This window comes from Vicugna pacos, chromosome 7, assembly GCF_048564905.1.
Source record: "Vicugna pacos chromosome 7, VicPac4, whole genome shotgun sequence".
Classification (NCBI taxonomy): domain Eukaryota; kingdom Metazoa; phylum Chordata; class Mammalia; order Artiodactyla; family Camelidae; genus Vicugna; species Vicugna pacos.
In genome coordinates, this window is record NC_132993.1 from 26,204,763 (window position 1) to 26,230,480 (window position 25,718).

General features: G+C 37.2%; 1 protein-coding gene across 1 annotated transcript in view; it reads left to right on the forward strand.

The window, feature by feature from the left end:
• Positions 1-25,699, forward strand: part of FAM3C (FAM3 metabolism regulating signaling molecule C) — a 44,868-nt gene extending 19,169 nt beyond the window's left edge. The window contains exons 4-10 of the mRNA XM_006202231.4: positions 3,631-3,660; positions 4,327-4,450; positions 11,957-12,015; positions 13,141-13,191; positions 14,848-14,932; positions 22,642-22,768; positions 23,371-25,699. Coding sequence (XP_006202293.1) covers positions 3,631-3,660; positions 4,327-4,450; positions 11,957-12,015; positions 13,141-13,191; positions 14,848-14,932; positions 22,642-22,768; positions 23,371-23,460 — 566 coding nt within the window. The 3' untranslated portion in view covers positions 23,461-25,699. The remainder of the gene's footprint in view (positions 1-3,630; positions 3,661-4,326; positions 4,451-11,956; positions 12,016-13,140; positions 13,192-14,847; positions 14,933-22,641; positions 22,769-23,370) is intronic.
• The last annotated feature ends 19 nt before the right edge of the window (positions 25,700-25,718 follow it).

The window sequence follows — 25,718 nt, forward strand, 5'->3', positions numbered from 1 at the left end:
AGATCCTGCATAACCTTTTCTCAGTTTCTCATATAAGACCATATGCAGTGTCACACCAGTGTATCAGGGTGGGTACCAGTCTTAGCTATGACTGATAGTGGTTTAACATTTTGTTAGTTTTCAACATCAATACTTAACAACTGGCAAATGTACTGAAAACAGTCAAATTATTTTTTGCATATATTGCTGCAGTAAGTACTTGATGTTTCCTTCAGTTAATTTTTTTTTACCTTTCAGATTTAAACCATTGAAGTAGTATGTGCATAAATTACTTGAGATATTATTAAAAACTAAAGTACAAGGTAGTTTACCGATTTCTTTAGCCAGACTTGTTGAAAGACATTCATTGATGAAATCAAATCAGAAATGTTTATTATTGTTCCTTGAAGTGAAAAGCTGTATTTTTTGAAAGGCATTAAAAACTAAAGCTACCAAGGTATTTTCAGGATGGACGTGACAGAAAAGGAGAGGGTTTTGTGCTTGTATATTGTGCCCGTGCTCCACATGTGGAAAACATCCTGTTTTATTTATGAAAATGTATCTGTTTGGCCTCCAGGTGTTAACATTCTCAGAATTGCAGGCCAAATGGAGGGCTTTTGCTTTTGAGGAATATTGGATAAAATTAGTTTTAACCTGAAAAGTTTTCCACAAGATGTTTCTTGTTTTCTTTAAGCATCTTTTCCCCTTACTCTTAGACAAATTAAATGGAGGTGATGTTATTTACTTAAAATTAAAGGCCTGATGACTAAGAAAGTTCACCCCAGATGATATCCTAATGAAGGTTTTTGAGTAGCATTTGTTATGTATTAATGTATCTTAAGTTTTACAAACAACCCATTTTGACCGTTTCAGACAGCTCGTCCCTGGCTTTCCTCCTGCCTCCTTTTCCTCAGCCACGCCCTCCTCTGAGCAGTACTGATGACTGGGGTCTCAGGTTTCTCTCCCCAGCCCTCTCTTCACTTTAAATCCTCCCTTTGCACGGCCTCTTCGCTTGCCAGTTTTCCAGTCTGCATCCTCATCCCAGATCTCACTTACAGCTGGCTTCTAGGCTTGTCCACCCAGACCTTCTCCAAGTATCTTAAAATGAACAGGTCCAGCAGAGAACTCATCACCCATCCCACACCTCGTCTCCTCCCTAGATGACAAACCCCTTGAGTGCGGAGACGGTCTTTTTGTCGTCTGTCTCGTGTGAATGGATAAATGAATGCTTCCAAAAGCAAATGTCTGAGAGGTAAACTTGATTCCTCCCTTTCCATCACCCCTCCATCTAGTCCATTCCCACGTCCCGCCGGTGTTGCTTCCTTGGTGGTTCTGAGCCTGTCTGCTTCTTTCAGATGCACAGTCATATCTTTGTTCAGGCTACTGCTCTTTTTCAGCAGGATCACTTCGGCAGCATCCTTGTCCTTGTGGCCTTCTTGTCTCGAGTCTTGAACCCTCTGCAGTCTGCTCTCCGCTCTGCAGTCAGCAGGATGGTCTTAAGAGCTCGCTACGCTGGCTTCCTGCTTCTAGCAGGGCTAGTGGTTGCTATACCTGTGATCATGAGACCTCAGACATTCCCATTTTGAGGGTGGTGCGTTATGAGTTTCGGTGCTAGAATGAGATGTGGCTTTGAGAACTAGCTCTGCCAGTGACTGATTATGCATAGAACAAGTCCAGTCAGCAAACCTGTCTGTTCTCAGTTTCTTTCTCTTTAAAACAGAGGTGATGAGCAAATCAACCATATGTGCAAAAGTACTTTGAGAGTGCCCAGCATATGTGAATGAGCTGTTAACTTACCCCGTTCTGATCTCGCTGTCTTCCCTGCGTTTGCCTACCATAAGTTGGGTATACCAGAATTCCTGTTTGAACGCTGTTCTTCCGTAAGCATCTTAACACCAGAGCCTGATGCTACGTGTTTATTTATGTCTAAGTGGTACTGAGACTTTCTGATCTTCATGCTGCTAATCACTGGTTGCTGATCACTCTCCGACTTTCGTTTTCTCATTTAGAAAAGTGAAAGCGTTGGGCCAGATGATCCCTGGAATTATTCTTCCCTTGTATGACATAATTAAGGAAATTGAAAGAATGAGCCCCAGTAATCCCAGCACCCTGATTCACTAACTGATCATTTTTTGTTTCCTTCAGGCTTTTGTCCTTACCCATGAATATCTTTTATTACTCACAAAAAGTGTGTTTTCTGTATTATTTCATGCGTTAAACTTTTCCCATGTTACTACATTGCCTTTATGACTTCAATGGTGCATGATATTCTGAGTGTTCTGTAATAACCTTTATTTACTTAGTGATTTCCCTCTTTTTAAACACGTGCATATTATTTTCAGCTTTAACATTCTGTTCTCTAGTTTGAGTACTGGTTTTACAGGAAATTCGCAATTATCTAAAATAGTACAGAACGAAAAGCTAAGTGACTATTTATAGTCAAACAGCTGGCAAACACTTATGACACCGCATACTTATTAGCCAAATCAGGAACTGGCTGTCTGCAGTACTATTGATGATCCGAATTGCAATCTCTTGGGCTGGGATCCAATGTTAGAGCTTTTAAATAAAGCTCTAAGAGTAGATGGCCAGGTTGAGATCTACTGCATTCAAGTTAAGATTTGATCAGAAAATTCTGGTTTACTTGAACTGATAAATTATAGAACTCTTAGTAATGACTTTATTTTTTTTAACTACACCCAACACATTTCTATTTTAGAGAAATTAAAGTTCTCTGTCACCACCATCCCTCTTCCCACCCCCAAAATCTCTATGCACAACACCATACAGCAACAACAACTTTTAAACACTCTAATAGTCACCAAGTATGTATTTAAAGTCATTTGAAGGAAAGTGGAAATACTGTATGATATCACTTATATATGGAATCTAAAAAGGACAAACTGAGAGAGAAGAACAGAATGATGGTTACTAAAAATTGGAGGGAGTGGCGGTAATGGGGAGACATTGCTTGAATGGTACAAACTCCCAATTATAAGATTAACAAGTTTGGGAATGGAATGTACAATGTGGTGATTATAGCTAATAATACGGTATCATATGCTTGAATGTTGCTAAGAGAGTAGATCTGAAATGTTCTCACCAAACAAAAAGGAAATGGTAGCATGTGATGGGATGGAGGTGGTAGCTGGTACTATAGTGGTATGGCATTTTACTACTATATATACCACTGTAGTGGTAATCATTTTGCAGTTTACCAATACATCAAATCAACATGTTGTACACCTAAATGTACACAATGTTATGTGTCAACTGTGTCTCAAGAAAGCTGGGAAAAATTTTTTAAATTAATTTTAAAAAGTTAAGCTTGTAGAGTAACTTTCTGATTGGGATTTACATTTATGATAACTAAAACTAAAACTGTAAAGGTAAAAATAAAATATTCAGTCAGTAATAAAATACTGCCCTCCGTAATTCCTCTACATAATTGGTTGTAATGAATTATGTAGCTTCAAGTTACTTTCTTACTTTATCTCTATAGTGATATTCATGTTTTATTTATTGTATAGTAAGCGATAACTTAAACACATTTTTATAGACCTGTCTGTTAGCTTCACTTATGTTTAAAAGTGATACTTGCCAGTAGCCTTACTCCTTTTATAACAGAGAAACTTTGTTTTTCCCCCTTAGCAAGGTCTGCATTGGATGCAGCTGCACGTTGTAAGTATTTCATCTCAGTATTTTCCAGGGGGTTTATTCTGTTTTATCTTAGACATAGGAGGACTTCTATTTAAACAATGAATGTAGTTCAACGTGAGCAAAACTGATTTTGGAAATTATTCTTTCTAGTTATAAGGATGCTATTTGATTGGAGAGCTCAGTATTTTAGTATTTATTTATGATGGATATTTTCTCCCATTAATGTGTTTTAGCTTCAGTATCACATGTACAGAAAGCATGTAAGGAGAACCCCTAGTGAGAACTGGTCCTGAGCAGGTACCCAGTGACGCAGCAGGCTTTTTACTGTCCATTTGCTGTGTGTACACGCACTGGAAATGCAGAGTAACAGTTCAAAACCTTCCCCATCCTGAATTTTTGAAATAAGCCTAAAAATAATTAGATAAAATATATTTACCCTCATCTAGATCATATTACTTGCTTCATTTATGTTAATTATTAGCTTGTTTCTTAAGAAGTTCTGTTTTTGGTTTTGTTTTGAGATTCTTTGAAACCCTCAGGAAAAAGAAAAAAAAAACCTAGCATGTATTTTAAGATACATGTATCTTGGTGTTTTGCATAATGCCCTTTGTGGTTTGAGCTATGAAACAAACTGATTACAGAGTCCATTATTGTTATTTTCTTAAAAGAATATTTTTCTTCCCGAAGCTACAAAACCTCCCAGATATAAATGTGGGATCTCAAAAGCTTGTCCTGAGAAGCATTTTGCTTTTAAAATGGCAAGTGGAGCTGCCAATGTGGTGGGACCCAAAATCTGCCTAGAGGACAATGTGTAAGTATTTATCAGTTTGGAAGTATAAGATGTGCTATTAAATTTCAGCAAATTGAACCTGAATTTCATGGGTCTTTTGAAAATGTATTGGGCATGTTTTTGCCAAAGAACAGTGATTTCCATTCATGTTATATAGTTTTCGTCCCCACTCATTTAAGGAGTCTTAAAGTTCTTAAATTTCTTATTAAAGCGACATATCCAGCTTCCTATAAAGAAGAGAGACTTCCTCTGGGTGAATTCTCTAGATCCTGTCTGGTAGTCACAGACACAGGTGGCTATTAGATTTTGATTCTTCAGTAATAGGGGAAAAGTTAATTTATTTAAATTAATTCAGGTTAAAAGTCCAGTTCCTCAGTCACACCAGCCACATCTCAAGTGCTCAGTAGCCTTGTGTGGCTCGTACCTGCCCAAGTGAACAGCGCAGAGAGCGTTTCCATCGCTGCGGGAAGTCCCGTTGGACAGCACTGCCCTACATAATGAACGCTTTATCTTACAGACCAACGTCTTTCCTTCTAAATGTTTGAATGCTGCTTGTTGAAGTGTGCAATTACCAGTGGTAACCTGAAGTTCGCTGTGGCACAGAACTGCTTGCCACTAAGCTGAATGATTTCTTATTACTGAGATGCTCTACAAAGTATATCTTTTAGGCTTTTCAATCTCCTCCTTCAGGGTTGACTGTCACTTGAAGTGGACTTCCTGTTTCTGAAGTTGCAAACCCAACTTTTAGTTGGTTACTTTTAATCTGGTTTTGCCTGAAATATTAGATCCATGAGCTTATTTAAACTTCATGTAAAATAGTAAATGTGCCATTAATTGGGTAGAATAAAGAATGAGGTAATTTATAGGAAAGAGGAAGCTAGGCAGTTTCTCCCAGCATTTTGTCTGTGTTGTCTTTTTAATGCAGAAGCTCTTACATTTTTATCCTAGCCCCCTTTTCAGTTAGCTATGGGCAGATTATTTAGCCCCTTAGAATGACACTTTTCTTGAAAAAGTAAGGTGATCTGTGAAGTCTCTACTCATTTCCTTTTTTTCCCTCATACTGGTGATGATCCCTTGTCCTCTGATTTCTCATAACCGTCTTGCTTTACTGAACTAAGCAGTAAAGCACTTGGATTTTAGAAGCTTGTAGATATTATATAATACCCTTCCCATTACCTGAGAATGTTCTCATTCCTCTTTTTCACCTTATTTGGCTAAAGAGGCTACAAATTTAATTCTGAGGAATAAGTAGAAGGTCGTCTTAGAATATGTAACTCATAATCGACGGTCTTTGGAGACCTCTGCCCCCTTGGAGCATGTAAGTTTCAATGCACAGAAGAGGAAATCAAACTCATTTTACCAGCAGCTTCTCTATTCACAGATTATATAGGTTGAAAAGAAAAGAGAAGCGTATGTTTGTATGCAGTAGAGTCTGGTAAAGTAAATACAGGCTCAGAGCCAGAGGATTTGGTTCTAGGTTGCAGGGCATGTCGTGTAGAATTCATGTTTGTTTCTTTAACCGTAGGATTGAGGCAGGCCACCACCTCTCCACCCCCTTTTCAGGAATGATTCTGCCATTCCCATGAGAGGTTAAATAGCGGATGGGATTCTATAGCTATGCCTCCAGCCCTGAAACAGTCCTTGAAGAAGGACTGAATAATTGTCCAGGGTTCCCTAGTGGACAAACAGTAGGGACGATGCTCAGTCCAGTACTTTTTCTAGTCTGTTCTTTTTGTGTATTGAAAGTTTTTCCAACAAAAAGTGTAAAGAGTCTGAATTTTCTTAGCATCATTCATTCACTTACTCAACAAATATTTACGGAGCACAGTCTCTGCTCTCATGGAGCATGCAGTCTAGTGGGAAGATGGATATAAGAAGTAAGTGCAAATGAATGCAGACCGTGGCGTGCACCCTGCAGAGCAGCGCTGTGTGGTGACTGCTGATGGGGGTGAGCCAGGTGAGGTCGAGGGGTCCGGCTTTAGACTGAGTGGGTCAAGGAATAGTCTCTCAAGCGATGTTTAATCTGAGGACTAAAGAATAAGAAGGAAGATAGCCAGATGAAGGGTGGGGCAGAAGCATTCTAGACAGAAGAAAGAGCATCCTCGAAGGCCCTAAGTTGGGAAGGAGCTGGAGAGAAGTGAGTGAGGGCTGGGCCATTGGAATTTACAGGCCACGCAGGTGGAGATGAGCTCTTTTCTGAGTGGACTGAGAAGTTGTTGAACATGACACGTCATGAGGTAATTGACATTGAAGAAGCAGCGATCTGACTGCCGTGTAAAAGTGTTAGAAAAGGAGAGCAGACGCAGCGGTGGAGGACCGTCACCTGTAGCTGCCACAGCTCTTTGATTCTCCCCTCCCCCACCCCACCCCGCAGCACTGGCAAGAGACATTTTTGCATGTGTACTCACTAAGTTATATAAATAGATACTAAAAAATACATCAGCAGAAATTTTAATATTTTCCTGCACATGCTCTGAGCATATGCAAACTCATTTCGGAGACTAGTTTGGATCATTGCTTCTCAGTGGCGGTAATTTTCTCCCCAGGGGACGCCTGTCAAGGTCTGGAGACATTTTGGGACGTCACAGCTGTGGAAGTGCTACTTGTAGAGGCCAGAGATGCTCTTAAACGTCCTACAGTGCACAGGGCAGCCCTTCCACGCGAATCACGCCTATAATGTCATCATAGACTGAGATTTACAAACCTCAGTACACGTAAAAGATGACAGTTTAGAGTTGAGGGCATGGCTTTAAGGACAAGTGGCTACTGGCAAGATATATTATGGCAAGATATATATATTACTGGCAAGATATATCATTGGTTAGAAATAGAAAATCCTGGGTGTAAACATCATGTCACACCGTACAGGAACTGTGGCTTTTTTCTTTTGTATTAGAGAACCCAGAGTTTACTTATGTTCAAGATGTAGCTTTTATTTTAGACATACACCCATGATTTTAGTTTATATGAAGTTGATGTTAGGAATAATATTTCACCTTTTATTACACTCTTAATGTTTGGTATAGAAATGATACAGCATACTACTCTGAGGGATTTTTTTTCTTTTTTCTCTTTTTCCCCCACATTGAAGGGTCAGGTAGTATTTTGGGCTGTCAGAGCCGAAAGGTAAAAATCACAGATACGATGTAGGTACTCACATAATCATTTAAAATGTAACCATTTAAAAATGTAAAATCCATTCTAAGTTTTAAACAAACAAAAACCAGCCAGCTGGCTAGATTTGGTCCATAGACTGAAGGTGGCTAAACCCTGCTCTGAACTAATTTTAAGACATAATATCGGGAACATATAATAGGCATTTGAAACAAAACTATATTCAAGGATGTAGAATCTATATAGACTACAAAGTCATTGTCTTTAGAGTTTTGCCTAGAGGTGTGGCGTGGGGAGGGGGGAACCTGCATATTCATGAAGAATAGAAGGAAATATTGCAGTCATGTTAGTAAGAGTGACTAAGCCTTATACGTTTAAAATCTTCAGTGGTTTGTCATTTGCTTGCTGTAGGTTTAAAAATTGATAAGCTACTGCCCTCTTGTGGGAAGCCTATGTCATAGTGTTGCTTTGTTGCCTGTATTGTCTGCCTCGTGGTAGATGCACACACACTCCGAGATGACCTCTGCTTGGAGGTGACACCGGGACACTTAATTATTACTCTGCCAGGCTAATCGTTGCTACGACTGCTTCATATGAATGGTTGAGTTCACTTACCCAATACTTTTCTGAAAGGAGCAGAGCAAATGCATTTTGAAATTTCTCTCTTTTGTATAGCAGATTTGTTTGGTTCTTTTATGGCCCCACTTTCAGAACTGGTCTTACACACACATAAAAAAGATCTGTACTTTACTACATTGAAACTTTAGAAAATGACGAGTGAAATTTTGAAGGTGGATTTGCCACCAGTACAGGTAAATAGTAGTTAAATGCTACTAAGCTTTTACAAATCAAATTTGTATGCTTTTCCTTTTTTAATGGACCTTGGAGTGGAGTGCTTCTTTTTTAACTTATTTTTTAAATAACTGCAGAAATTGGAGGCAGTTGCAAAGATAGAACGGAGAGGTCCCCTGTGCTCTTCACCCAGTTTTCCCCAGGGTTGTGTCTTACGTAATTACAGTACGGTATCAGAACAGAAATTGGCATTTGCACATGTGGGTGTAGTTCTGTGTCATTTTATCACACGTGTAGATCTCTTTCATACTGCCCTCTTACGGTCACTTCCACTGTCACTGACCTCTGGTAATCACTAGTCTGTTTATCATTTCTGTCATCTTGGTGTTTCAAGAATGTTATATAAATAGAATCATATAATATATAACCATTTGCAGTGGGACTTTTTTCACTCAGCATAATGCTCTTGAAATGTTGTGTATTAATAATTTGCTTCTGTTTTATTGCTGAGTAATATTCTATAGTATGGATATACCACAGTTTATCCATCACCTGTTGTCTTCAATCAGACTATTTCAGTGTTTCCAGTTTTTTGCTGTTCCTGATAAGCTGCTATGAAAAATCATTTACAGATTTTTTAATAGATATACATTTTTGTTTCTCTGTAATAGAATGCCCAGAAGCTCTGGGTTGTGTGATGTATGTTTAACTTTATAAGAAACTGCCATACATTTTCCAGAGTGACTGTTCCACTTTACATTCTTACCAGCAACACATGAGAGATGCAGTTTCTCTGTATGTCTGCCAGCATTTGGCATTGTGACTATTTTTTATTTTTGCTGTTCTAATAGGAATGTACTGATGCCACAGTTTTCTGTCCCTTATGACTAGTGCTGTTGAATATCTTTTAATGTGTCTTTTTGCCACCTGTATGTTCTCCTCAGTGAAATATCTATTCATGTCCCTTGTCCACTTTCTAATTGGATCATTTGGTTTTTTACTGCTGAGTTTTGAGTTTTTTAAATATATTTTAGACATGAGTCCTTTGCCAGATACGTGGTTTGTAACTATTTTCCCCCAGTCTGTAGCTTGTCTTTTCATTCCTCTTAACCAGTGTCTTTTGCAGAACCAAAGTTATAATTTTGATAAAGTCCAGTTTATCGATTTTTTTTTCTTTTACGGACTGTGCTTTGTTGTTTGTTTATGGATTGATGTCATGTCCAAGAACTCTTCAGCAGGCCCTAGAGTCCAAAGGTTTTTCTGTGTATTATCATCTAAAATTTTTATAGTTTCATGTGTTCCGTATGATCCATTCTGCATTAATTTTTGAACATGTATGAGACTTCTGTATGAAATTTTGTATGTAATTTTTATATGAGATTCAGGTTTTGGTTCAGTTTTTTGGCCTACGGATGTCCACTTCCTTCATTACCGTTTGTGAAATTACTGTCCTTTCTCAATTGACTTGCTTCTCCTCCTTTATCAAAAAATAAGTTGGCCTTGGTTCTGCTGGTCCACTTCTGGGTTCTCTATTTGTTCCATTGGTCTAGACCCGCCACCGACATATCACATGCTCTTGATGACACTAGTTATGCAATAACTCTTAAAATGGGATAGAATGACTCCTCCAACTTAATTCTTTTTTTTTTCAAAATTATTTTAGCTTCTCTGGTTTCTTTGCCTTTGTATATGACATTTTAGATTAATCTTGCCTCTATCTACAAAAAAATCTTCGTGGGGTTTTGTTAGGAGTTTTGTTAAGCCTGTATATTAATTTGGGGAAAACTGACCATCTTTATAATGTTGAGTCTTTCAGTGCATGAATATGACATGTCTCATTTATTTTTGTCTTTCATATCTTTCATCACCACTTTGTGGCTTTCAGCATAAAGTCCTACACATGCTTCATTAGATTTATACCCAAGTATCCTCTACTTTTTTGAGCAATTGTAGATGATGTTGTATTTTCTTTTATTGAAGTATAGATGGCATTGTATTTTTAATTTCAGTTTCTTTGTGTTCATTGTTAGTGCATCGATACACAGTTGATTTTTATATTGATCTTGTATCTTGTAATGTTGCTGAATTAAGTTATTACTTCTGAAACCTCTTGGAAGTTTTTGTAGATTCCTTGAGATTATCTGACTATGCAGGTAACACACACACCATCTGCAATTAGGAACCATTTTATTTTCTTCCTTTCCAATCTGTACACCTTTATTTCCTTTCCTTGGCAGTTGGCGAGGACCTCCAGTACTGTGTTCAGTAGTCATAGTGCGAGTGGACATGCTTGACTTGTTCCTGGCCTTAGGGGGGGAAGTGTTGTCCTTCACCGTTAAGTATGATGTTAAGCTGTATTTTTTTGTAGACTAAACTGACTTAGTCATGGTTTATGCTAATTTTTAAAAAATATATTGCTGAATTCCATTTACTAATGTTTTGTTAAGGATTTTCGCCTATATACTAATGGATCTTATTGGTTTGTTGTTTTCTTGTAGATTTTGGTATCATTATTAATATAAAATAAGTTGGGAAGTGTTCCCTTCGCGTCTGTCTTTTCAAAGAGTTTGTGTAGAGTTGAAGTTAATTCCTTTTAAAACACTTGGTAGACGTCTCCAGTGAAACTGTCTGAGCTTGGGGATTTTGGGGGTGCGGGGGGTTTATAAACAAATTCAGTATCTTTAAATGACCTCTTTCATGATGGATGAGTCGCGTTGGTTTGTACTCGTTGGGGAGTTGATCCAGCTCATCTGAGTTGTCAGATTTACATGTTTGCGTGTGTGGGGTTGTTCAGTGTTCCTTTGTTGTTCCTTTGATGTCTCTGGGTTCTGTAGGGACCTCCCATTTTATTCTTGATATTGGTGATTCGTGTCTTCTCTTTTTTTTTCCCTCTGTCAGTCTTCTTAAAGTTTTGTTAAAATTTTATTGACCTTTTCCAAGAGCCTGCCTTTTGTCCCACTGATTTTTTTCCTCTATTTTTCCCTTTTCTGTTTCATTGATTTCTGCTCTTTTTAATTTCTTTCTTTCTGCTCGTTTTAGGTTTCTTTCTTTAGATGAGCACTTAGGTTATCAATTTGAGACTTTCTGTCTAAATTTAAGCACTTCGTGCTATAAATTCCTCTCTCAGTACTCTTAGCTATGCCTCACAAGTTTTAATGAATTGTATTTTCAGTGTGTTTTTTTTAATTTCACTTCAGACTTCCTTGACCCATAGATTATTTGGACGTATACTGCTAGGTTTCCAAGTGTGTGGAGATGTTCCTGTTATCTTTCTGTTACTGACTTCATAGTGGTTGGAGACACATCTGATATGATTTCAATTCTTTTACATTTGTTGAGGTTTACTTTGTGGCCCATGGTATCGTCTGTCTTAATATATGCTCCACGAGGACTTGAAAAGCACATGTATTCTGCTCTTGTTGGGTGAATGTTCTTTAAATGTCAATTAGATTCGGGTGGTTAAAGCTGCCGTTGAGTTCTTTAGTCTCCACTGTAGTACTAACTGATTGTATGTGTATATAATATCCCTAACTTTTTTTTTTTTTGGCACGGCTTTATTTCTCTGATACATGTTTATATGCAGTATCTAATTCTAAATTTCTCTTGACTTTCCCCCTTCAGTTTAATGAGTGGTGTTAAGAATAATGTTGGAAGAGGAATCAACGTTGCCTTAGTAAATGGTAAGAATCATTGTTTTAGCTTATGGATGTAGTCAGTGGGTGTTTATATGGCCTCAAGTAAAATACACTCTGATCTCAAGAGATCAGGTCAGAAAGAGCTGCACTTGACATTAAAGCCGTCCCTCCCACCCTTCCAAAAAACCAACTGCACATGGAGACTTGGCATCTCAGTAGTTACAACATGCTTTCTTGGGAGCATCCAGCTTGCTTTGCAAGGTGTAAGAGCCTCCCATGAGATTGCCAGGATACAACCACTCTTAACATTAAATTAATGAATTCTTGTTGCACATTTTGGAATCCTAACATAATATGAAGATAGACTGACATGAATGAGGGTGTGTAAAACGACAGAAGGGTGGGGGATGGTTGGATGGGGTGTGGGGACGAATGGAGAATAGGAGTCAGTTGTAATTTTTCAGTGTCGTCCACATTGAGTCCTGAACATCTCGAGCGTTCTTGCAAAATCAAATCCAAAAATATGAGCCCGTGAAGTGAGGCCTGCCTAACTGCATGCTCACCTCTCTTCCTGGTACAGTAACCCTGTAAAGCTGTGAGGGCAATGAGAAACCACAGCCACCCTACCCAGTTCATAGTGGAGGAAAATATTTTTTATTTCTTTCACATGAGATACATTTTTGTGTTTCTACCTTATTCATTTTCTTAAGTATAAAACATTCTATACGTATTTGTCTATTTAATTGATAGCAAAAAGAAAATTCATTTTAAAAGGGAATCAAATATAAAAATTTTTGAAAGATGGCTTTAATGACAAATAGCATGGTTCCATTCATCTTTTTTTAAGGTTTATATATTGGGGGTAATTTTTTTAACACTGAAAGGCTGAAATAAGGCTGAAAAATACCTATCTTTGAATTTGAGTGGTCTGCAGTTAGCATGAACTTCTGTTTGCTACTCTTTGGCTTACAAGATTAGTGAGAAAGTCCTTTCCAAAAATTACCCTGTTAGAAAAAATTTTAAGATGCATACAGTTCATATTTTAAGTCTTTCTCAAAATAATTCTTTCTCTGCTAATGAATTCACACTTACCATTGGACAAGATCATTTCTTATACAATGTAGAGTATATTTCAGTTGCCTAATTTGCCATGAATTCGATCTCTTTCAGGAAAAACAGGAGACGTATTAGACACCAGATATTTTGACATGTGGGGAGGAGGTAAGTGTGAATGACATGTAACTGTTCTGTTGCCAGCACTGAATCGCATCAGTATAATGTAGCCCATTAGTGAGAAAATAATAGTACTATTTTGTGTTAGTTCACTCTGTTTCTCTTACTTTCTGTTTATTAAATGTCCAACTATATTTAAGTGATCAGTCATACTGCACATATTTTGATTTTTCATAAAAATTGTTGGTGATGTACGATTAAGAGCAATAATATCACAATTAAGGCTTTTAAAAATCTGAGTCCTGTTTTCTGCAGAACAACTAATTCAGAGGTTTGGACTCCTAGGTTTCTGTCTAAAATGTTAAAAAAGAATAAGTAATTTGTAGAAAGGCATAACCAATGTAAGCACATTTAACTGACTGAATTGCTTTTTTTACAAATGATTTTTCAGTCTCAAAAATAAATCATGACCAGAATTATTATTCAAGTAGATGAATATTTGAGAGAAGAAGTAGAATTTTCTTTCTGGTTCATTGGACTTAGAGCAATGCACAGATACCTTCCTAATTTGGAAGTTACTCAGGCAGCAGGTGGAATTAGCCGCCAGCATCCGGAGAGAAGGGCCTGGCACCTCGGAGAAGAATGTGCCCCAAAGAAGGTGCTTTCTTCCTCAGGTGTGAAGGGAGCCAACACTGATTCATCTTTGATTCTTCTCTAAGCCGTTGGTTTGGGAAATTCATCAGCAGGAGGCTGTCTCCTGCACCTCGCCATCCTCATCCCCTTTCTGTGGTCCCTGGAAGCCCGGAGTTGTTAGGCTTCCTGAAATTTGTGCTGTTTTTTGACCACTCAGCTTTTCTGATATTTCTTTAGCTTGTAATGAGATGCCATGTATTATTTTTAAAATGAGATAGAAGAACTTTTCATAGCTGTCCAAACTGTGTTAATTTAAAATGTGCCATCAGTTTTAGATTCTGACGGCATAATTGGTTCTACCAAAACTTACCACACAGAAACACACTTACAAAACTGTTGTCAAAAATCAGTCACGTGACCAGAAGCTCTGGTCTTTCATCTCAGGCAGGTTGACTACTGCTGAAAATACTCCTTGGGTTAAGATATTACAGTTTACTGCCATCTTTACGTTTAAATGGAAGTGATTTGTTAGCTGCTCTGTTATATTTTTTCTAAATTGAAAATGCTGTTATTTTAAAATAGAGTTCATTTAGAGAAAATCATTAGAATCTTTGCCGTGGAACAAAACTGAGTAAATCTGAAGTAACCCAGTTTTGAAGGAGTGTTCGACTCGGGGGCAGTAAGGACCCTGACGTTATAAAGAGTTCAAGATGGAACGTGTAGTACCTGATCGGACTGACCTCTTTAACATCACCAGTTTATAGTCACAGAAGTGATTTCAGTCCCTGTGAATCTTGGTATCCTCTTCAGAAAAGTATCTATGCAAACAGTTTTACATAAACTCAGGGAGTCCATGAGTCTTTCTCCTGCCCCCCTCCATTTCTTGCTTTAAATCATAAGTCATGCTTTAATGTGATTTTGCTATATATTTTTTTTTCATTTAGCCCCTGGGATGTCAGTACTAAAGACAACACAGGATGAATCAGTATTAGGAAATTTTAAGTTGTTGGGAAAGTTAGTTTTTAACCTGTTCGTAAGAAATTAAACCCTCAACCCTTTCTTTTTCTTCAGATGTGGCCCCATTCATTGAGTTTCTGAAGTCCATACAAGATGGAACAATAGTCTTAATGGGAACGTACGATGATGGAGCAACCAAGTATGTAAACTTAAAAATTCACGCAACTTTTTTGAGCTACAATTTATAATAGTATAAGCAATATATTTTCAATGAAAAAATGTATAAAATAGAACAAAGTAACCCAACTTTCAGATAAACACTATTAACATTTCTCTATATTTTGCTTTCTTCTCTCTGTGTACTGATCATGCATATCTTGTGAAATTAGGCTCACGTTGTAAAGTTAGTTATAGTCTTTTATATTCTGTTTTTAACAACTGTAGTTGTGTTTTCTGATGATAATAATACTCCAGTAGAATTTTTGTATGGCTCTCCAACAGTTGATCATACAGCCCCACTTTTATTTAAAAGTTCCCTAGTATTGCCAAATTTTTTTGTTCATTATAAATAACATGATAAACCTCATTTTACATTTTTTGCACCTCTCATTATGTTCTTAGGGTGAATTCCTAGAAGTGGAATTAGTTGGGAAAGGATAAATGTGATAGAGTTTTCATAAAGTTTAGTAGATGGTAGTTTGTAACTTTTTTCTTAAAATTGTCTATGATGTAAAATTTGGAGAAAAAAGAAGGGCACAAAAGAGCTCAAGCACAAGTTACTGTTCACCTCACCTACTCAAAGATAACCATTGAGAATACTTTTGTTTCTGTCTCCATGCTTCTTAATACACATGTTTTCTTCACGTTAAACTTTTGGAATGGTAGTATTTAGAGCATATCTTTTCAGCTATGCATGTGGTGAGAATTTTCCCATATCATTACATATTTTTCATAGCAAAATTTTTCCTGTCTACCTAGTATAGTTTTTAAATACAAAAATTTATTTGACAAAATACCTACTGCTAGAGTCTTACGCTATTTCTAATTTTTCATATTTAGCAAAAATGTACTCTTAAAAATTTTTTAATAATCATCTCTCTTTTCCTAAGATAAAATATTTTGAAGTTGAAGTTGTTGAATTAAATGATGTGTATTTTTTTAAAGGATTTTTTAAAGTTCGTACCGATTTTACATGTCTCTCAGAAGTTCCATGACACTGATTGTTCATTTTTTTTAAAGTTTCCAATTCTAAATGTTTTGGAAAGGCATCTTGTGTTAACATGCCTTTCTTTGGTTATTGGGGAGACTAGATTTTTTTTCACAAGTGTTTTTGGCTCCTCCTCTTGTACATTGTCTTTTAACTTAGATTGACTCATACGAATTTGTAAGAGCGCTTTCTATGTTAAGGATATTAACCATTTCTCGTGTTAAAATCTATTATTTTTTAAAAATTTTGTTAATTTATGGGGCTTTTTGACTTTTGGAAGTTTAGACTAATTCTTATGTAATTAAGTATATGGATTTTCCTTTTCGGTCTTTTCCACTTTATACCTGAGAAGTACTTTTCCATCTCCAAATTAAGTATTTTGTAGATTTTTCCTTTTCCAGTGATTTCACTGTTTTCATTTATTTTTAAAAATCCACTTGTAATTTTCCAGTGACTTATAATGCCTGTTGCTAAGTGGACTGGACTTTGATTCTAGAAGTTCTGTGCTGTTCATCTATTTATCCCTGCTCCAATAAGATACTATTTCAGTTTTTAATTATTTTATTAAATTTTATTTATTTTATTAAATGAGCACACTTAATACCTTTCTGATGGGGCTAATAGGGGTGTAATAGTCTTCTTTCTCAAAAACCTTCTCTTCTATGATACTTTCCAAATGACTTTTATCAAGACAAAAATATTCCTTACAGATTTTATTTGAAAGGCTTTAAAACTATAAGTTCCATGAAGGAATATGGCATGTCTTCTGTTTACTGATTTTTGTGTACATGTATTTAATGCATAACTACATCACTGTAGATTTGCACTAAGAAAATAGTGCCACTTTATGAACGTTTCTAAGCTGCAGCAGGTTCATTTATTGACATTGTACATTTTATCTGGTTCAGCTAAGGATGTGTTAAATCCATAGACTGAAGGTTAAATAAAATTGGCATATTCATCCATTGCCTTTTAGCTAGATAGAACTAAACACAACGTAATTAGGCTTTTCTTATCAAAAACAAGTAACTTGCTGAAATATTAGGACATTACATGGATAATTTGAAGTTTTAAATTTTTTTTTAAAGCCCTACTTTTCTAAATAGACACATACAACCTCTCTTTTTCATCAGGTTATTTCATTATTGTACCTGATGGTCATAAGACCTGTTCCCCTTCTGCTAGTAATAAATCTTAGCCATACCTAAGAACTAAGGCAAGGATGATGGTTACTCTTTAGCTACTATTTCTTGATGCTTATCAGATGCACCTAAAGCAGCCTCAAAAGACTTTTTAACCTATAAGGCAAGAGTAGAAATCTAACCTTTTGATCTAGCCAAGTCTTTACACTTGGTAAGTATACGATTCAACTTCTGTGCATTTAAATTAATTCAGTTGTATACATTTTCAGTTTGGAGCACGTGAATTTATATTTTGAATACTTCCCTCTTCCAGCATGCTTAAATTGTAAGCATCTTGTCCTTTATACAGAAATGGACAAACAATCTTTATGAAGGGCTATATACATCTGCTAACTATAACCAAGTATAAACCTATATTTTGGCGGATGTCTAATTTTCAAACATCTGAAATGTCCATCAGTTGTGGTATATCCAGGCTTATGTGGGAATAGAAGCTCCATCTACTTCTGCTGATGTGTTATGGCTTCTCCTTACATACGGCCACTGGGTTTTACCTCATAAGGAATGGTTGGTTCTCCTACTTACTCCCAAGAGAGTTTAGAATAGGAAATGGGGCATAGCTCAAGTGGCAGAGCGCATGCTTAGCATGCATGAGGTCCTGGGTTCAATCCCCAGTACCTCCTCTAAAGAAAAAATTACCCCCCCCCCAAATAAAGTACAACTAAGTTATTAAAAAAAAAAAAAACAGACTGAGAGCCACACAAAAAAAAGATTAAAAAAGAAGAAGAAGAATATGAAATGGATGTGCCTGCTCTCTCCAGGCTAGAGAGCTGGTGTCCATGGCACGGTGATCAGGGAGAGCAGGACTCAGTTCTCTGTGGCTGCTGCCCTCCGGGCCTAGTCACTGCTGTACATAATGAGCTCCTCGCCTGTACCGTGAACTTCAGCAGGGTGGTTGGCGTTGGTCTCCATCACACATTTCCTAAAGTTTGTTCGGTAAAACCTCAGTCCTTTAAACCTGTAATGATCAAATAAGTTTGGGGGTAGCATCTTGGATTTGGCCCTTTTTAGGGATTTACAATGAAAGACTTTCAAGTTCTCTTCTAAATAAACCTCTTTACCTTTGTTAATCTCAGTACTTCTTGATTTTAACTAGGAAGTCCGTTTTAAAAACAAAACAGGAAATAAAACCTGTATCTAAGAAAGCTGACACTCTCTGGAGTGCAAATCAGTGTTGATGCCTACATTCCACCTCAAACCCCCTAAAATAAGTTGCTTTTTGTTTTTTTAATAAAGAGTGTAATGGTTTGAATGAGCAAGCTGTGTTTTGTTATTCTGCTCCTCCTTTTGGGGAGAACACTCTGTGACATGTTAACTTCATGCCTAAGTGAAGGGTTTAACTGTGGATATCTTGAAAGGGTCTTAGCGGTCATCAGAAACTATCCTTAAGTGAACGTTACATCCTCAGAGTGGTCTCCCTCCCAACTCCACCTGGTGGGCTCAGCTCACATAAAAGTGGAACAACGAAACATCCCCCCAAATCACTTGATATTTCAAGTTTTAGAACTAATTGCCTTTCTCTTTCATTTTTCTCTTCTCCAGGCTCAGTATACATGACTCTTAACTTTTTATCGTGTTACGTTTCTAGGTCATTTCACCCTCCTGGCTGCGTTTCTTGGGCATTCTCTAAGTGATTATTGTCTCTCTTACAATGAGTGCCCCAGTCAGGCACAGTGCTCCAGATGTGGTCTGGCCACTGCAGGGTACAGTGGAGATACTAGCTCACCATGTTTGAGAAATTACGTTTCTTTGAATATTTATGGAAACTAATACTGCATTCATTTTCTTGAAGCAGTCACATCACATTTTTGGTTTATGAATTTTTGGTCAAGTTAAATTCTCAGATTCTTTTCATTTGATCTCAGACTTTTTTTTTTTAAACCATTGTCAAGTCAAGTCATTGTCCCCATTTAGAACTTGCTTTTGTTTCATCTCAGTGAAGGACTTTATAGTCATTTCTCTTTGTTAAATTTAGTTTTGCTGTTATTGGCCTACTTGGTCTTGATTCTGACATTTGTCCTGTGAGGTTTCCATGATCCAGGCTTTGTACTCTTTCCAGAGTCATTCCAGTGTCTGAATCTAAGTCATCGATAAACATGTTCACCAAGGGCAGCGTGCCACCCAGCTAGAGGCCTGCTCCAGGACAGTCATCTATTAATCAGCTGCAGAAACTACTTTTCAGACAGTTTCCAACATACTCTAATAGGCATACCATCCAGTTGCTGTTCCATCGTTTTATTCATAGAGGTTCTTTTCTGAGACCATCAGATGCCCACTTGAAAATCATAAACGATGCTAATTATAATACCCTGATTGACTGCCGAGAAATCTCTTAAAGCTGTGTGAGATGGACATGAACTTGGCTTCATTCCTGCCTCCTTCCCACTGCGCCCTCTCTTTTCTTTTGTTTTAATACTCACAGGATCTCCTTGTTGTAATCCATTCTAGAATTTCACTAGGAATTAGAAATAGTTTTATTGGACCATTGCTTCCAACGGTTTCCTTGTCTTTTTTGAAAACGAGTATATTTAACTAATTTTTAATGTCTTAGCATCTTCATTTTCCATGATGCTTCTTTAAAAATAACTGACATTATTACCTTGAAGATTGTATTAACAAGTGCCTTGAAAATTTAAGTGTGTGACAAGTGTGAGCCTGGAGGCTTAAATTATTTTAAAGCACTTACTATGGACATTCCTGAACTACTGTCCCCTTTTTATGTTGATCAAAGAGTGTCTGCCTCCCCGGAAAAGACAGTTGTGCTTTGATCTCGATGTTATATCATTCTTGTGAAACAGGGGGGGTCCCTTCGTGACGTTAATTTGTCCTTAGTAGCAGCAGTCCTTTCTGTGGCCTTCAGCGGTCTTATGAGTCTCATCTCATTTTGAGCACTCTGAGTCTTTCTGGTAGAAGTATTTAAAGTTTTGTCATTAGTAATATGACTTGCCTTGTGTTTTTTGCATGCTTCCTTTCCTGAATGTGAACCCATCACAGAACACTCCTGTAGTAGCACTAAGGCAAAAACTGTCCTTCCCCGCCCCTGATTGTTAGCAATTATGTGTTGAAAATTGTTCGATTTTTTTGGTTTGTTTTTAGAGTCATATTCCCATAAGAGTTTCTACTCTGAACTTTTTGTAATATGCTCTCTTTAGAATCTAGGCTGTGTGGCCACCACTGCCTAGCATTTCTTATTCTTCCAACTCCTAAGATAATGTAATTTTCTTCCAAAGTTCTTGACACTTCCCAACTGGTTCTTTCCTGTTAATCAGAGTTGAGCCCAGAGTATCAGTTTCCCTGTTTGCTTTCTGTACTTTTCAAGAAAGGTGGTGTTGGCTTGGTGGGACGGTGGGACTGAAGACCTATCAGCTGTTCCTCCTTCCTCAGCAGAGATGGAGGCAGGTCTCGGAGGCAGCCCGTCTCCAGGCCCCTCTTCCCACTCCTCCTCCACGCTGCCTCTGTGCAGCTTTGGAATCTCTTCTAGGGAAACTCAGTCCCTGTCTCTGTCTCCCTTCTGGCTTCTCAGAGGATAATTTTCTATTCATTTTAAAGAAAATTCTCAACTAAAATAATTTATTCCATATACATTTTAAAAAATTTTTTCAGCTAGTTAAGGCCATTAGCAAAGATTAAAACATATGTAACAAACTCGTGGTGTTCCTATATAGAAAACAGTTGACCCTCGAACAATGTGGAGGTTAATCTGAGTATCATTTATAGTCAGCCCTACGTATGCGTGCTTCCTCTGCATTCACGGACTCAACCAACCACAGACTGTGTAGTATTCTATTTACTGTTGAAAAACATCTGCACGTAAGTGGAGCCAGGCAGTCTTCAGATCCAGGACATCCTAATACTGTTTAGAAACAAGAAAACAGTGTTCAGGCAATACTTTCAAGGAGTGTCCCTCTACTGCAGAAGTTGCTTATCAAGGGAGCAAGCAGACAAAGGCCATGAGAGTTAATTGACATAAGGATGGGTACAGGAAACACTGCTAGATGACCTTTGGGGGAAAGCTGGAAGTGTGTACGCGTGGTTCTCTGTGCAGGTCTCCGAACCTTCAGAGGCCAAGACGTCACATGTCCTTTTGCACAGGCATTTCATTTGTTTTTATTTCCCTTGGTTATAAATGCATCACTTTAAATATTAGCTATGAGTCTGCAAGTCTCCATATTCCAGGGCTACACCTGGTTTTCTTACCAAATTCGAGTGAGCTTCCCCCAGGAGGACAGCAGTGCCCAAGCTGTGGCTAAGACAGCTCCACGGCCCCAGGGCTGTGCTTGTATACATTGGAGAAGCTAATGATATATGTAGTTCTTTCCTGTTTTAGGAAGCTTTTTACCATAAATTATCCTGTGTGTCTTCAAGTTACTTAAATGAGAACTGTTGTGTAGTGTTCCTTTCATTCGTGCAGTAAAGGCTTAGCTCACTGATGTTAGCATGGGATGCTTCCAAGAACGCTGTGGGATAAACAGGGGCCTTCCTCACTGACCCTCCTGCTATTTGCAGCGAATGATCCTCCAGCTGTTTGCAAATGTAAAACTTGCCTTGCCTCAGATTTTAGGGGTCAGTCAGAGAGGTTTGTTCTGCTCAGTGCCACCTCTTGGGTGATATAAAGGACTTAAAGTAGCTGCACAGGTGTCCCTTAGTTGTCTTTTTGTTCTTTTTTCCAGCTCTACAGCTAGCATGTGTCTCCTAAATTCCCTTCTCCCTTTCGAGTCAGAGGGGAGATGAGAGGCACTCGACATCAGGATGATAACCTACACACAGTTCCTTCGTAGCATCTTTCACTTAGCTGGTTCCCTAGCAGTTGCCTTTTGTCACTGCCCTCTCTCCTGCTGGCAGGCCCTTAGCTGCCATGTGGTTAATATTTTCGTTTTTATTAAATAACCACTTGGCAGTTGTCATTGAAGTAGAATTTATAGCCCTTTTCTCAAAATGCGTTTTCTTTTAAATAAAACATAGTATTAGAAACAGCCAGATTTCTGTCAGCATTTACCTTTGCTCTATTCAAATGTAATTTACAAAGGGTTTAGTGGTGAGTCAAAGTGATTTTTAATTTTACAGAGATATTGGTTGCTTAAGATCTTGGGTTAGGGGGTGGTGGTAAACTTGCTTGGCTACACGAGGTCCTGGGTTCAATCCCCAGTGCCTCTGTTAAGGGAGAGGGAAAAAGATCTTAGGTTAATCTGGGTAGGCAGAACTGCTAACTACAGTGTCCCTTATTTATTTGATGGATGTAGATGAAAATGTTGTTAAATAAAGACATTTAAAAGGTACTTTTAAATAAACTTAAAATTAATTGCTAGGTTTCATTTCTTTCATAACTAAAGAATTCAAGTGGTAGGATTGTTACTCTGAAAAAAATCTGTTTATTCCTTTCGTGTGCAATTCTTTAAGCCAACATTTTCTCATTGTTTGTTAAATATCCTGGATGTGTCAGTATTAGATAACATATGGTGCACCACGTTTATTGTATTACTCTTTTGTTCCCTTTTTAAGGCTCAATGATGAGGCGCGGCGGCTCATTGCTGAGTTGGGGAGCACGTCTATTACTAATCTTGGTTTTAGAGACAACTGGGTCTTCTGTGGTGGGAAAGGCATTAAGACAAAAAGCCCTTTTGAACAGGTTAGTGTCTCAGACTTTCATAATTAATGGACAAAAGCAAATTGTATGAAACCATACAGTACATACTCTTATCCCAGCTATTTGACACTTAAAGTAGACACTAAAATGTGTTTTTACATTTTTCATAAGTTCTTGGTAGTCAGTTATTTGAAATACCCATGGCACTATTTTCATTTTAAAACTTGAAGTTAGTCAGGTTTCTGCATGGAAAATTTTTTTCCTACATGACAGTACATTGGGCAAGTGATTACTTTTATCTTAATCCTTTTAGGAAGTTGGTTATTAAAGATTTTAATTGAGCTTTTGATATAATAATCGATCGAGTTTAGAAATACTTTAGAACTTAATAGAATGTACACTCTACTCTTTGACTCAGAAGATCCTTTAAAAACCATCTGCCATGTTTTGTTCGTTCAGCTGTGATCTGAAGGTCTGCCACTACATGCCAGACCCCAGGGGTGGCTCATTTGCTATCTTGAACAGTAATTTGTATGATTGTTGATGTGAGTGTTCCTGAAGTGAGTGCACGTGAGTATGTTATTGCAGATACACAGTTCACTAAAGTCTTAAAAAGTATATATACCATGATTGTGTTCCAACAGCACATAAAGAACAACAAGGACACGAACAAGTATGAAGGCTGGCCTGAGGTGGTAGAAATGGAAGGATGCATCCCCCAGAAGCAAGACTGACGTGCGGAGAATTGAGGGGGTCACACACTCACTGTCGGTGGGGACAGCTGTAACAGAACAAGGACATGTAAATATTTTAAGAGCATGCAGCCCTGGCGGTGTGTGCATGACCATTATCTCTTTTGATATCAGGATTATTTATTGCTAACGTAAATAGACATCTTTGTACATAGTCATCATAGTGAGCAAGTCACTGAACCATTTCTGAGCACATCTCCCTAACGGTACAATGTTTAGACGGCAACGATAATGGCATCTTTTAGTTCTAAAAAAGTGTACCCAATGGATAACAGGACAGATTTGCAAAATATATTGATATATCTACTATTGCTGTGAAAAATCTATCATGGAATAATACGGATGTTAGGGAGACTTTGTTTTCTTTTATATATATATAAATATATAGGCTTTTGATGATAGTATCTTTTAAATTAAAAAGATATTTGGCTAGTTGTGTGTGTAATGTTACTTTACAGTCTGGCTCTCCCGTTGTATGTCTTTTCTTAGTCTTTCTCTTCCTTTCCCAAGAAACCTAGAAATAAAATACAAAAATTTACATCAAATATGTGAAAAGCACAACAGAATTCTCTTTTTTTTTTTTAATGTACACAGTAAAAAGTAAATATATTCATGTAGATGGCATTCAGGACCGTAGCTGGCTGGGTTTTGTGTTGGTAATGTGAATAACTTGATTTTGTATAAGCTATTCAAGACCGGAGGTGGCAACTCCACAGAACTGAGAAAGCTGGCTGGGTCCCTGCCTCAGCCCCATCAGGTCTTTTGAGACAGCCATGTCAGTATATTTAGAGCGAGACCGGCGTACGTGTCCCTTACTTAGTTGTAATTGGCATTGATCAAGCGGTTTGGAAACAGGCATGCACTACTATCACAATAATTTTGATATGTAAACCAAGAAATTCCAGTTTTACTGTCCTCTAACTTCTTAATAGCAATTTTTTGCCTGAAAGGATAACAACATACTTAGAAAAGTCCTAATTACTGATTGGGACTGATAACATTTAAAAAATAATTTTATTTGACACACAATGACTTTATACCCAATTCTACATAAAAATATAAGACAGCTAACTTTCTTGTTAACTTCAGATGTTCACAAAATTCCTCAAGTTTTAAAATATTTTTAGGGCATTAAATATCAATTGTGTATGAAGTATCAAACTAGAGCATAAACAAACGTAATGATCAGACTGCCATTCACCATAAAAGGCAGCACTTAAATTTTAGATGACATAAAAAAACTTAAGCAGTATTTTTGATTTTGCTGTAAACCAAGTTGGGAGTTATTTGGCTTTTTCTAAATATCAGTGAGTTTGGGGGTACTGTTTCTTCCCTCAAACTGAATGTAATTCATGAATAAAATGCACCTTACACATTTAGACAATTTTTGTAAACTTTTCAGATTTTCGGTGCTTATATGGTAAATCACATTCAGCACATGTATTTTGACATTTAAAATACTTCCCTCGATTCTGTAAATTAAAAGAATAGCTATTTTACAGTTCCAGGGATTGTGAAATAAATGTTCCTTTTTTTAAATAATGAGAATAAATACTCTTGGTTTTTGCATTGTGAACTTTTTTGTATTATCTGGCAAAGTGTGATACCAACAGATCCTCACACAAAGGTTTGTCAGGCGTTTATTGTTCTGCTTAATGTGCAAGATCTGTCATTCTTGTTCAACATGCTAATATCAGGATATATCTAAACACCGATGGAATTTAAGTATCTAGATGGCAGGACATCCCTTTCAAGATAAAGACTATAATAGCTTTGTAGAGGTGGATAAAACATAAGGGATAAAGATGGGTTATGTAACTGCTTTCATGCAGTTTGCTTCTGTTTGAATTCTGTCTTTTATAGATTATGCCGACTTTTAACTTTGGAAGCAATAACCTTACTGTATTTCATTTTCAGATAGCTTTAAAAAAATCAACATTGCAAATGCGGCAACACTCATCTAATTTTAAGAATTTTCATTAAAATCAGAAATTTGGCATTGACACTTTGATATTTTAAATGGTGTTTAAGGACTTACAGATGTGTTTTGTATTTGTAATCATAGATGCTTTCCCTTGAACAAGTGTATTATAATATGCCTGTTAAAATTAAGCGAAGACAGTAGAAAAATTAGTGATATTTGAGAACTTAAAGAAAAATTGGGTCAGAATCTTTATATTCCTGACTTTGATTAAAGTAAAATTTATCATTGTTCTTTCTATATTGTATTTGTTTTGAAG